Source organism: Miniopterus schreibersii (genome assembly GCF_964146895.1).
Source record: "Miniopterus schreibersii genome assembly, chromosome: 2".
NCBI classification, from domain to species: domain Eukaryota; kingdom Metazoa; phylum Chordata; class Mammalia; order Chiroptera; family Miniopteridae; genus Miniopterus; species Miniopterus schreibersii.
In genome coordinates, this window is record NC_138102.1 from 155,291,190 (window position 1) to 155,304,683 (window position 13,494).

The 13,494-nt window shown below is 33.0% G+C and overlaps 1 protein-coding gene across 4 annotated transcripts in view; it reads right to left on the minus strand.

Annotated features, from left to right (window-relative positions):
* FGFR1OP2 (FGFR1 oncogene partner 2) overlaps positions 1-13,494 on the minus strand; it is a 21,841-nt gene continuing 8,347 nt past the window's right edge. The window contains exons 2-7 of one of the 4 annotated variants that reach the window (XM_081130417.1): positions 13,180-13,328; positions 10,876-10,993; positions 8,535-8,677; positions 6,063-6,176; positions 3,060-3,173; positions 1-2,035 (exon numbers count right to left, since the gene is read on the minus strand). In XM_081130417.1, coding sequence (XP_080986543.1) covers positions 1,898-2,035; positions 3,060-3,173; positions 6,063-6,176; positions 8,535-8,677; positions 10,876-10,993; positions 13,180-13,314 — 762 coding nt within the window. In that variant the 5' untranslated portion in view covers positions 13,315-13,328 and the 3' untranslated portion in view covers positions 1-1,897. The remainder of the gene's footprint in view (positions 2,036-3,059; positions 3,174-6,062; positions 6,177-8,534; positions 8,678-10,875; positions 10,994-13,179; positions 13,329-13,494) is intronic. The other 3 variants (XM_081130418.1, XM_081130419.1, XM_081130420.1) reach the window with 3 other exon arrangements.

The following is a 13,494-nucleotide window of genomic DNA, read 5'->3' on the forward strand; positions in this document are numbered from 1 at the left end:
AATTTTAATCACTCATCTTTATTGATAAAATAGGTTCCTATGCACTACATACCTTCTGACATAGAGTTAAGGTTCTGCTTAACAAATAAGTATGGGATGGAAAACTGTTTTTATATAACAAAGTAAATGTTTTTAAACACCAATATCTTAAAATTATATCCAAGTAAGAAGACTAAGAATAAATTAACTCAACGTATTTGTTTACAAAAATAATTATTTATCAAATAATGTTTTATGATAGAGCTGCCTCAATGAACTGCCTCAGTCTTAATTTCAACTGTGTAGCTTATTTTCTTTAATTCTAACTTGGGATAAAAACTGTATGAATGAATGAATGTGCCATCAAATTAAGGGATACTTTCCCAAAAATGAATAGAAAAGTTAAAAAAAACGGTCACTTATTATAAAACATTAAGGCCACTGAATGAGAACAAAAATCAATTTAATGTCTGGGTCAATAGCCCTTTTCTATTCAATCAGCCCCATCGACCCTACTTACCCCAAACTTAATAGAAAAATTCTGAAAAGTAGTTTTTAATTTTACCAATATATGAAATTATACATAAAAATTACCATGTAAATATTTAACAAATTTATACTCAAAAGTAAATTTTCTATTGTGCTAATATTAATATTTAATATAAATGAGCATAATATATTTAATCATATCTGACACTCTTCTTTTATCCTTTTATTCTATAATCACCACAAAATAAGAAAAATTTAGATTTCAATTGATGTTAAAGCATATTTCTATTTCTGGTGGCTTTTAAAAACTTACATAACTGGATATATATTTTATAAAAAAATAAAACAAATACTTCTAACTCCATTGATATTTTTTGTCCCTGTTTAACTGAAAGGTTATAAGAAAAATCTTATCGGTTATGAGGACCACATGGTACTTAAGAACAGATCCAAAAAATACTTTTTTAATTTTAATTTACTTTCTCTCTCTCTCTTAATACTTTTAAAAAAGGGCTCTATGAGGCAGAGGATTTCCCAGTTTACTTTGAAATAACCATACCTGGCTTCCTTTATCAAACATTTAACTTTGTTAGCTAAATGAGCTACAAAATATCCTTAAAAATCAACGAGAGAAGAGAAAAAATCTCATCTTTATTACTGATTTAAAACCAAAACTTATTCTTTCAAGGGAGTAGTTTAACCTACTAAATATGTGTCTTATAAGATCTTTCTTAGAAAGTAGTATTCCTTCTTTTTCATTCCTGAAACGCTATTTCATATGCTTAGAATTATTAACAATTGTTTGCTGAGTAGTAATTATGGTAAGTTAGCTAAAATTAAATTACCTCTTTTGTTTATGGTTTATCTAAAACATTCCTACAGCCTTTCAGACTGAATTTTCTTTGACAAAAATTTAAATTAATGGGAAGGTAGATAAGCAATCATTAAAGCTGAAGTCTCATGGTACACAAGCTATTTGTTAACTCTGACACCAAACAGGGAAGATAAAATATAGTATGATGATCTTCCATTCACCAAACTGGCAAAATCTGCATTTTAAAATTGGGATAACTTCATGAATTCCCAAACATTAAATGGGAATATTCCTGTTTATCCAAGTATCACCCAGAAAGCCAACGGCACGACTGAAAGCTCTTGATATGTTCAGCAGTCATTGGGAAAATCTTCAATTTGTTCAGCAATTAACAAAGTCTTAGTTTCTACTTTTCAATTATTTTTTGGAATAAAGTCTCTGACCATGAACTATGCATTTTTCTTTTGTTCTCTCTTAAAAATGTCATTGCCAGTGCACTGTACATATCATAGAGGAAAAAAAAATGTAGCTTAAGATTGATTTTCCTGTTAATTCATTTACTTCAGTAGGCCAGTCCCAGGGATCATTTGGAGCCTTATAAGAAGCTCAGACTCTTCAGCTCTTCCTCAGACTCAGGTCACTATTGGTCACTAATGCTGACAAAGATGTGCTTTCTGATAAGTCATCTTTTCTAAGGTTCAAAAATGATTCTCGGGTTATTTGAAGGATCTCTCTCAATCCTTTGTTTTCTTGCTATAAGAAGACAAACAAAAAGAAAGATGCAGTCACCAAATTAGCTAGCCACAAGAGCATAAACATATGGCAAATAAGAACCAAGTTCTGTAGATTACAGAAATGCACTAAATGATATGTGCAGTTGAAGATGACAACTTGAATCCAGAACACTTTTTTAAGAGGTCGGAATCATGTGGTCAACGTCTTCGACCCCTGAAAAGTCTTCTTATTTATGCAGCTGTAATTGTAGATGGAACCTTAGAAATAGCCTTATTTACAATCACAGTATAGATGAAGAAAATAACATCTAGATTTATATTTGTGTACACTCAGAAAGTTTGTGACTAACACCCTGCGACTAGAACCACTTAGTACTTTAGTACTTCTACTACCTCCCCCAATAGCATGGAATACAAGACAAGCCATCTGCTTTGCTTTCCTTACTGGAATTTGACAGAGTCAATTGTGATGTTTTTCAAGAAGGAAAGTGACCAAATCTAACACTGGTAAACAACTTTGCCTTTTTGTCTGGTTACTGTAAGAAATGTGCAGGCATTTAAAAATAACTTTCACAATTTATTCTCTACCACTTTGTCTTTGGTTTTACTTTCTAAGTTCAATGGTATAAGGCAGGGATCAGCAAACTATAGCCTGGCTTGAGGCCTGAATTATACATTAATTTTTTTGTAAATTTTGCATCACAATGGCAGAGCTAAGTGGCTCCAACAGAGACTGGTTTGTAAAACCTACAGATTTACTATCTGGCCCTTGACAGAAAAAGTTTGCTTACCTCTGTTATGAAGAATGAGAGAAACTTGTATGCTTAGGGAGAGGAGAAACTGTGGCCCTCTAGAACCAATTCTCCACCATGACTTCAAAATGAAGCTTTTAAAATATGAAATCCCATTCTACTGATTTTAATTGTTCAACAATGATTTATGCTCTCACGACATAAAATAAAGGACAGTAACTCATGGGGTATATTTTCTGGCATAAATGTTTGAATGAGCAATTTCACCCACATTTACAATTTAAAACTTACTTCAAGCTGAAATATTCTTTCCTGCTCCTTACATCCCTGTTGCTCATCAATTTCAATGGCTCTCCTCATTACTGCTGCCATTTCAGTTATCTGGTCAACATGTGCTTGTAATTCCTGAAAAAAGAGATGGGCGTTGCAAATTAGTGAAATACTGTATTATTTTTATTTTTGGATCCTCTCCTTTTTATAAAATCAGCATTGCCATTTAATATGAATATAATATTCATACACTGCCATTTAACATGAATGTAATATATCAGACAGATATTTACAAGACAGCTGACTGACCATGATCGTGCTTAAAAAGGGACATCTGTAATACTTTAAACAAAAATAAAAATTATTAAAAAAATAATAATAATAAAAGTAAATAAATAAAGAGAATTTCAACTTTACTACTAATCAAAGAAATATGAAGTATAGTAAAATGTCATTGATTACCAGAAAAAAATAAAATAAAATAAGATAAAATCAGATTTCTTTTATGACTAAAATTAAGAATAAGCGGCATAATTTAACTAAACCCACTCGTAAGAAGGGGACTCATATTCTGCATTCCTCTCACTACAAATGATCAGCAATTTTTCCTTTTTTGCACCTACCTATACTATAGATCAAAGTAATAGAAAACATAAAAATTTCTGACACATTCAATCTCTTTTCCCCAGTTTTCATGATTTATAAATCTTTTCTGTATTACCCATGCCTAAAAATTGATCTCAATCTAATATAGAACCTTTCTAGATTACAATCTTTGACAGCAGACATTGTATCTTGTTTATATTTGCCAATTAGTGTTCAGTATATAATAGAGAATAAATACTAAGAAGAATATAGTTCTGCTCCTAAGTATTAAAATATCAAATGGCCTTCTTTGCAAACTGTTCAAAATAAAATTTCAGTATGAAATAGACATCTACATATTTTTGGTGCAACAAGTAAAAGTTTCTTCCAATTGCTTTTTTTCTTTTTTGCATACCTACAATGTGCCAGGCACTGTACTGGGTAACAGAAATACAAGTTCTGTTTAGACATGTTCCCTTATTTCAAGGAGCTTACAGTCAAGTGAAAGATACAGACAAAACATTTAAAATCAGCATAAACTTGAGAAATGAAAAGCTTTTACCATTGTTCACTGGCAATGGAGGGTTATTTTACTATATTAATGCCAAAAGTTAAATATAAAAGTTAATAACTCCCCAAATAAACATTAAGTCTCTTAAATAGTTGTGTATTTCCTATTTGTAGAAAGGATTTGAACAGGACCCCCCAAACCTACAGAACTACTAAACTATGGAAAAAATAAGATGGACAATAGGTATATCTTTAGCAACATACAGTTAATACATTCTTAACCAACAAAAATGCAGGTCCTTAGATTATTTTAATGGGGAAACCTATACAATGCTAGTACACAGAAAAGGCAAAATAAAGATGTGACACAGTCCAATATGATGCTATTTAAATTTACATTAATTAAAATCAAATACATTTTAAAAAATTAGCAATTCAGTCCCTCAGTTGCACTAGTGACACTTAAGTGCTCAAAAGCCACAAGTGGCAGGAAGCTCCCATATTGAACAGTGCAGATAAAGAACATTTCCATCATTTCAGAAAGTTCTGTTGGACAACCCTGAATTAGATTATGGTAGCAAGTACGATATCAAGACAAACATCAGTCATATTCTGAAAAATGACTAAAATCCTTCCTAATATAAAGGGAGCAAATGTTTACAACTAAGTTAGGTACAGATATCTGCAGCAGCAAGTTGAAGAAGGGTAATGAGTAAAAATTTTGAATACGAACAGCTTTCTCAGTTTATAACTTGGTATCCTATGGGACTGACCTAGGTTAAAAAGCTACAAGTGAAACAAATAATTCTTTGCCTTTAAAATGGAAGAAAACAAGATACCACCATTTTTTTCAGGACAGGGTCTATTCTAGTAAAATCATGAGGAAAAAAACCCCAATTTTTTAATTAGAACAGTATTTTTATAGGCCCAGTTCATGGATGATTCACTTATTTCAATAAAATCTTTGGAGAAGTACCATAGATCTTTTACTGGGCACAAGAGGCTAAGACTTGTGCTTTCAAAACTGTCTTAAAGCCCTGGCCGGGTGCCTTGGGTCACTGGAGCGCCGTCCCATACACCAAAGATTGCGGGTTTGATTCCTAGTCAGGGCACATACCTAGGTTGTGGGTTTGACCCCCAGTTGGAGTGAGTATGGAGACAACCAATCAATGTTTCCCTCTCATATACATGTTTCCCTCCCCCACCCCCGCTCTCTAAAATCAATAAAAACATATCCCCAGGTGAGGATTTAAAAATAAATAAATAAATAAATAAACTGTCTTAAAAGGCAAGAAGTGTCAGCAAAGTGATGCTTGAACTGTCTTAACATGCCTTTCACTTGTAATTTTTGTTTAGGTTTATTTCAACTTTGCTCAATAAAGACCAGCCACAAGTAAGGTTAAAAAAAAAAAAGAAAATTAAGACACAATGGAGAGTATACTACTACATTTAAGAATACCTAAACAGAGGCATTTTAATTTTATTATAAACTCAAACTAAAGGGCTACAAACTGTCAAAAATCTGAATTAAAACAGTTCATTTAATAACTTGACTGAACAAAATTTTTATGAAATCAGTTTCAAATTACTGCCAAGAACACACCTTTGATGTCCAGAAAGAGAATAACTGTTAAGTTTACTAAATCTGCAGCAACAGCTAAGAAGAACCACAAAGTGAAAAGCAGGCCTGAACAACCTTTAAGGCCTGCCATTATCTAACAGGGTGTGTATGACACAATATACAGAGAATGAATGACAGATTTAAAGTTTCTACACTGAATATTTTTGCATGGCTATCAAAAGCACAGGATTTTAAAACTTAATTTATTTGCTGATTTAATCTGGCAGGAAAATTCAATGTAAAGGAACTCTTTAAATGGACCCCCCTTCCACCCGCACCCCCAAAATTGACTGCTTTATTTAGTGTACATTGTGATTTGCTTCCAAGTGCCTCCTCTCCAGTCCATGTTGAGGTGCTTCAAGGATGTGACGAGATGCATCAAGGAAGAATCCTTCGGAGTTGTTACGATGTACCATGTCAATCTGTAGTACAGAGTCATTATAATGTTAATACGGATATTATCCGTAATTTAAAAACTGAATGAGTGTTAGTTCATGCGTGTTAGCCAACTGTTTGAAATGTTTGCTTTTTTAAGATTTCCAAAAAGGCATCTGTTCAAAAATGATGAAAAAAAAATGAGTATGTGGATGAAAATGAGTTCTCATTTTGATTTTTAAGTGTGTGCTCAAAAACTTTTAGGTTAAGGGCAAAATTCTATATTACAGTAGTCCCCAAAGGGTCTCTTACTCCACAATGCTGTTATGTGTAACTGTTTGTTACCCCTAAATGTGTTATAAAGTTATTTTTGTGTTTAGGCATGTCAGAGCACTAGTACCTAAACACATCCTAGAATCTCCTATTTCTGCACCTTTATCACACCAGTTTCTCTGCTCACCCACTTACTTCTGCTTGCTGACACCCAACCCCCACTAATTAATTCAAAACTGAATTTAGGTATATTTCTTCCTTTCCTTATACCTTCCCAGATGTTCTTCATGAGAACTTAATCTTGCTTCCTCTAGTATTCCAGCAATAATTCATATCTCTGTTTTAGGATTCATCACATCCTATCTTAGATCAGGCAATTATGTTTGTATCTGTACCTCCCACTACACTGTAAGCTCCTATGATAGAATAATGTAACTTGTTTATTCATTCATCTTATCATTAATAATAACTAAACGAGTACAAGTGTTAATAGATGTATGTTTAATTGAGTCAAAGTGTCTCCTTTTTGGGAAAAATCAAAATCACAAACATTAATGTATATTAGTTAGAATTAATAACAAGTAACCGAATAGTCATTTTATGGAAGGCAAGGATTGGTACATATGATGATAAATTTAATTTACATAATGAAAAAAGATAGCTTACAGCTATCTTAAGAAATGTTTCACTTTGCTAATTAATAAAACAGCTCTGGTGAATGGTAAAATCTGTGTTTTAGAAAACATTCGCTTCTGTCATAGCTACTACCAGACGGGACTAGCAAGCTGCAGTATCTTATTTTAAACTCTTTTTTGGTCAGAGGATTCTTCTCGTTAGATCTTAAAAAATTTATTTCTGGAATTTCTCAAGATTAAATTTTTTTTACCAATAAATTTACATCAATTCATTTTTGTACCTTTAAAAAAACTCTCAAGTTACACATTTAAATATAAACATTTTTATAATAATCTCAACAATAGATACATTTTATATTCAAAAAATTGCTACTTAAATAACCAATGTTTTCCTTTTGGTTAGGAGATGAATATAGCATAATTAGCTAACATTAAACCCAAATTAATTAATTTACTACTTTACTATTTGACACAAGAGGTATCTATTACTAAGTTCCTCAATATGTAAAGTCACACAAAGATCTATTTGCCAGGTATTTAATTTTAATAGAATTAATAATTAATAACTTAAAAATACTTACAAGCCCCAAGATGGAAGAAACATTTTAAAGAATCTAAAATGTGTTTCAATAATTGAGAAAGATAAAAATATCTTATAACAATATTTCTTAAATAATATTAGTTATAACTACTGAGAGTTAGCTCACCATTATCCATTATAGATAATGGTCTCATAATCACAATCTATTCTAATATTTTTATTTCATATCTGCAGTTAAAATTCAGTTTACAATAAGAGGTAAGTGGTAAAGATTATTCTACTTGTTTTCAGAGCAGTTGTTAGCAAACACAGCGACATACACAAAGGGAACAGACACAGGGATGACAAATACAATGAACAGAAGGAAAAACACTAATTTTTACCAACTGAGCAGTCTGTAAAAATGATATTCCTGATATGTGATTTGGGGGGAGGGGAGCAAAATTTTAGTATGTTGGTTCTTTTCCTCTCCCTGACCCCATGTATTTTTTCCCATTATAATCAAGATTACAGTTTGGATGAATCAGCCTTATTCAGAAAATAGTTTTAAGAAAAAGAAATCAACCTTTATCAGTATTCAAAGTTTTAAAAAAGTTTTCAGCATTTCAATTTTTGTTCTGCAACAGATATCAATACAAATCTATTAAAAGACATATTTCTTAAAAGCAGATAACCTTATAAAAATAAATTTGAATTGAATACTTACCTTTATTTCCCAAATAAAGTTTACTTTTTAATATATATTAAAGCTACTAGGAACAATGGCAGAAGAGTAAATCAAACAAAATGATATATAACAAGAAATGAAAAAAATAAGGAAAAGTACAAAATGTCAAAAAGATGAAGTATTCAACAGCATGTTCCATATTTATCAAGTGATTAAAAAAAAATTCTGATCACAAGTTAACCAACTGTCCTTCTTTTCTATTTCCAATTATATTTCTAGAATGGATTACCTTGGAGTGCTGCTCTTTTAACTTCATTATTATACCCGGATCATCTTTTTTGCTAGCCATTAGCAACCTAAACATTTGCTCACGATACTTGCTCATTATAAGTTCCAAGGCAGACTGATGCTCTTCCAGGGATGTACGTAATTCTATCAAGAATAATAGGATATTTTATTTGAACTTGAGTTAAAGATGTACAAAATATTCTCTTCCATATTACATTTATTTAAAAAACAACTTAACCACTATGGAAAGCAGTCTGGCGATTCCTCAAAAAATTAAGAATAGAGCTACCATATGACTCACCCAGCGATCCCTCTCCTGGGTATATACCCGGAAAACCTGAAAACGTGTATTCACAAAGATATATGCACCCCTATGTTCACTGCAGCATTATTCACGGTAGCCAAGACATGGAGACAACCAAAGTGTCCTGCGATAGAGGACTGGATAAGGAAGATGTGATACATGTACACTATGGAATACTCCTCAGCCATAAGAAAAGATGAAATACTGACATTTGCGACAACATGGATGGACCTTGAGAATATTATGCTAAGTGAAATAAATCAGGCAGAAAAAGCCAAGAACCATATGATTTCACTCATGTGTAGGATATAAAACTGAAACTCGTGGACACAAACAGCAGTTTGGTGGTTGCCAGAGGGAAGGGGGTGGGAGGTGAAGGGGGCCTAATATATGGTGACAGGAGAAGATATGACTTTGGGTGGTGGGCACACAGAGCAATATACAGATCTTGTAACACAGAAACCCACACCTGAAACCTATATGTTTGTATTAACCACTGTCACCCCAATAAATTTAATAAAAAAAAATATATATATATATATAAATATATAAAACAACTTATAAAGAGGGTATTAAAAAAACAAAAAACCATGATGGATAAAAATCTAGCTGTATACAAATAAAAAATACCGAATGGAGTCCTTCATTAGTTCTTTAAATCACCACTTAAAACTCATTTTTTGAGAATCATTTCAACAAACATTTACTGAGTAACAATTAGGTATCAGAATGATGCTCTATATTATTAATACCAAAGGCCATGGAGCCCAGAGTGTAGTGGAGAAAACAAATACATAAATAATTATAATACAATGTGGTAAGTGCAGAGAGAAGCTCTACTCAAATATACAGGAGAAGTCTGTGAGGAGAAACTGGGGAAAGCTTCACAGAAGTATAGTACTGATATGAACTTGCACACCTTGAACTGAAAAATAAAGGAAAGGACATTATAAGTAGGGAGGCATGAAAGTTTGGGATGGCAAAAGCAAAGGTTTTGTGGAGAAGAGAGGTACAGGAAGAAGACAGAAAAGAAGGCTTGGAGTTGACTTTGAAGGTCACTGGATAAGGGAATAAGTACCCCGGACCCTGGGACCCTGATAGGTTCTATGGCTTTAAGCAGAACAATGTATAACAAAATCACTTTGACCAAAGTCTAATTGATATAAACAAGAGTTAAGTTCCTATGACATCTCATCAACATTATAATGAAACAACACTGGACAAAATGACATTGAGGACCTGCTGTACAATGAGGGTTCTTAAGCAAAAGAATAATATGATAAGATATATATATCTATATATATCTATATATCTATATATCTATATCTATATCTATATCTATATATATATTAATCCTCACCCGAGGATATTTTTTTCCATTGCTTTTTCAGAGGGAGTGGAAGGGAGGAAGGGAGGCAGGGAGGGAGGGAGGAAAAGGGAGAGAGAGAGACAGAGAGAGAGAAACATCAACGTGAGAGAGACACATCGAGTGGTTGCCTCCTGCTCGCACCCTGACATGGGCTGAGCCTGCAGCTGAGGTGCGTGCCCTTGGCCAGAATCTAAACCGGGGACCCTTCGGTCGTGGGCCGCTGCCCTAACCACTGAGCCAAACTGGCTAGGGCGACAGATACATTTTTGAAAAACCAGTCTGATGTCTGTTTTGAAGTCGTATTGCTGGGGAAAAGAGAATGTAATCAGGGAGACTGATTAGGACAGTTCAGGAAGAGACTATAAGCACCTAAGCTGGGGAACAAAGCAGTGAGACTGCAAAGAATGAAAATGAGCTATTTCATAGGTAACAACAATGGCACAACTGGGTATTAACGGTGAGAATCTAAAGTAGACATTCAAATGTAGGACAGGATAAACGGCAACAAATATGATTTAGACATACGAAGTAGAGATGAGATTAATGTCAAAAAGTAAATTTAGTTGACTGTTTTCACATTTTTTACAATATTAATTGATCCCAAGTTGATAGTACAACTGCAGATTAAAGTTCTCTTGATTTGCTATATATAGTAATAATGCATCTTGCCTTTGTTCTCTTGCTGCAGTTCTCTGATCTGCCTGTTTTCTTGCTGGATTCCCATAACTAATGTGGACCGTGGCCGATGTCTTGCAACTTCATTAAGTTCTTGAATTTCTTCCTGATACTAATGAAAATATTAAAAAAGAATATGTGGGAAGAAAATATTTGAAAATATAAATCTGAGTCATATATCTGATAAGGGCCTGGTATCCAGAATATACAAAGAACTCTCACAGCTGAGTGATAAGAAAAATAACCAAGTTAGAAAATGGGCAAGTAAGACGAATAAGTTCTGGGGGTGTGATGTACAGCACGGTGACTACAGTTAACAATACTGTACTGTAAACTTGAAATTGCTAAGAGAGTACATCTTAAATGTTCTCATCACACACATACAAAAGGTAATTATGTGAGGTGAGGGAAATGTTAACTAATCTTATTGTGGTAATCACTTCACAATATATGTGTATCAAATCATCACAACATACATCTTGAACTTACACAATGTTTTATGTCAATTATATCTCAATAAAGCTCGAGGAAAAACTGGCGAAGGATTTGAAGAGACATTGCTCTAAAGAAAATATACAAGTGGTCAATAGCACATGAAAAGATGTTTAACATCCATCATTAGTCATTAGGGAAATGCAATTCAATACACAATACCACTTCACAACTGCTAGGATGAGTTCAATAAAAAAGGCAAATAACAACAAGTGTTGGAGAGAATAAGGAGAAATTATAATCCTCATGTAAGATTAACCCCTCAAAAAGTTATACACAGAGCTATTATATGACCCATCCACTCCACTCAGTTATATACCCAAAATAAATGACAGCATATCCACACAAAAACTTGTACCTAAGTATTCACAGCAGTACAGAAATAATCCAAATGTCCATCTACTGATGAGTGATAGACACAATGTGACCTATTCTTACAATGGAATATTATTTGGTAATAAAAAGGAATGAAATACTGATACCTGCTACAGTATAGATGAACCTTGAAAACATTATTTAAATCAGTCACAAAAAGCCCCACATTGCAAGATTCTGTTAATATGAAATGTCCAAAATAGGCAAATCCATCAAGAGAGAAAAATTAGTGATTGTCAGGGCTGGGGGAAGGGAGAAAGGGGCTTTGGGGTGTTGACAATATTCTGGAATTAGTGATTGTGGCTGACAACCTGTGAATATCCTAAAATCCAATAAACCGTACCCTTCAAAAGGGTGAATTTTATGGTATATAAATTATTCTCAATAACATGTGCAAAAGAAATGCAAAACTATTACTTCTTTTTTTAATAAGGAGGAATGTAACTTTATTTTCAAGGCATTTTGATAAGCCACTTAGTAACACAGTCATTATAACATTCCTGGTTCTAAATTTGGTTGTCAAATTCCTTTTTTTTTTAACAACTCAATACCAAATATATGTTCACTGGAATGCATGAGACAAGCTACACAGTTAGAAAGGTAAGTAATCTTTTTAGGGCAAGAGTTGCAAAACAAACTAAGTAAACTTGTTCCATTATTTCCAGTAGCTTTGATAAAAACAGTATCCCAGGGTTGCTTCCTTTTACAAAATGAGTTTCATGAGAGTAGGCTATGAATATACATTTCCCCCCACTGATATCCATCATAATATCAGAGATTTTACAATCCTCTTAGAGTTAAATATTTTTATCAGAAGAGGGCTTAAAATAGTAGCTAAACTCCATGGCCCACTGGAAAGTCCTCATAGACGACACTAAGGATAACAAGAAGTGAAGCCCCTGTCATTTCTTCTTTAACTGGCAGCACTAAGGAAAAATAAGGGAGCAAGTAAAAATGCAGTAACTGCACAAGGTGTCAAAAAGATATTGCCCTGCATCATTTAAAAAAAAAAAAATCATTGTTAAATAACATCACCTATACTTTTATAAAGAAAAATGTAAACATTTCCACATTATGAAAATCAGAGCTAGCAAAATGTGTCTACGTTAGTAAATGACATTATCTGGTTTTTGTCAGATGTATCTAGACTGAATAAATTCATATATTTTCTACACTTAAATGTGTGTCTGTCAGAAAAAAGTGACCAAGTCTACAGGTTTTAGAATATATATAACATATATACCACCTAAATCTAACAAAAAATTATAAAGTAAAACTGAAACATACATACAAGTCAAGCTACTTTAAAATTTTAGAGAACATTAAAAAAAAACTAAATACTAATTAAGCAGAAGTTAGTGATTCAAGCAATATATAAATGTCAATGACTGCTTTTTAAAAAATGCAACCAAGAAAGAAAAAAAAGCAAACCTGCTTCATCGCCTCTACTCGCTTGTTGAGCGCCGTGGTCTGCTCAATCAGAGACTCTGCTGCGTCGTCATGATCTCTCAGTCTTTCAACGAGGGCTTTAGCGTCAGCAAGTGCCTTTTCAATTGTGCAACTCATTTCTAAAGGAATATCTAGAATTAAAATTAAAGTCAAGACTCAAAACAAAGCTAGCATATCATCTTTAGTTTCATGTTAACACAGATATATGGTTCTGGAGCTACATTTGTTACAGGAATGTTCATTGTATGGGGAGAAAAAATATTTAAGAACACCCGTGGTTTTGCTTCTGCTAGGATG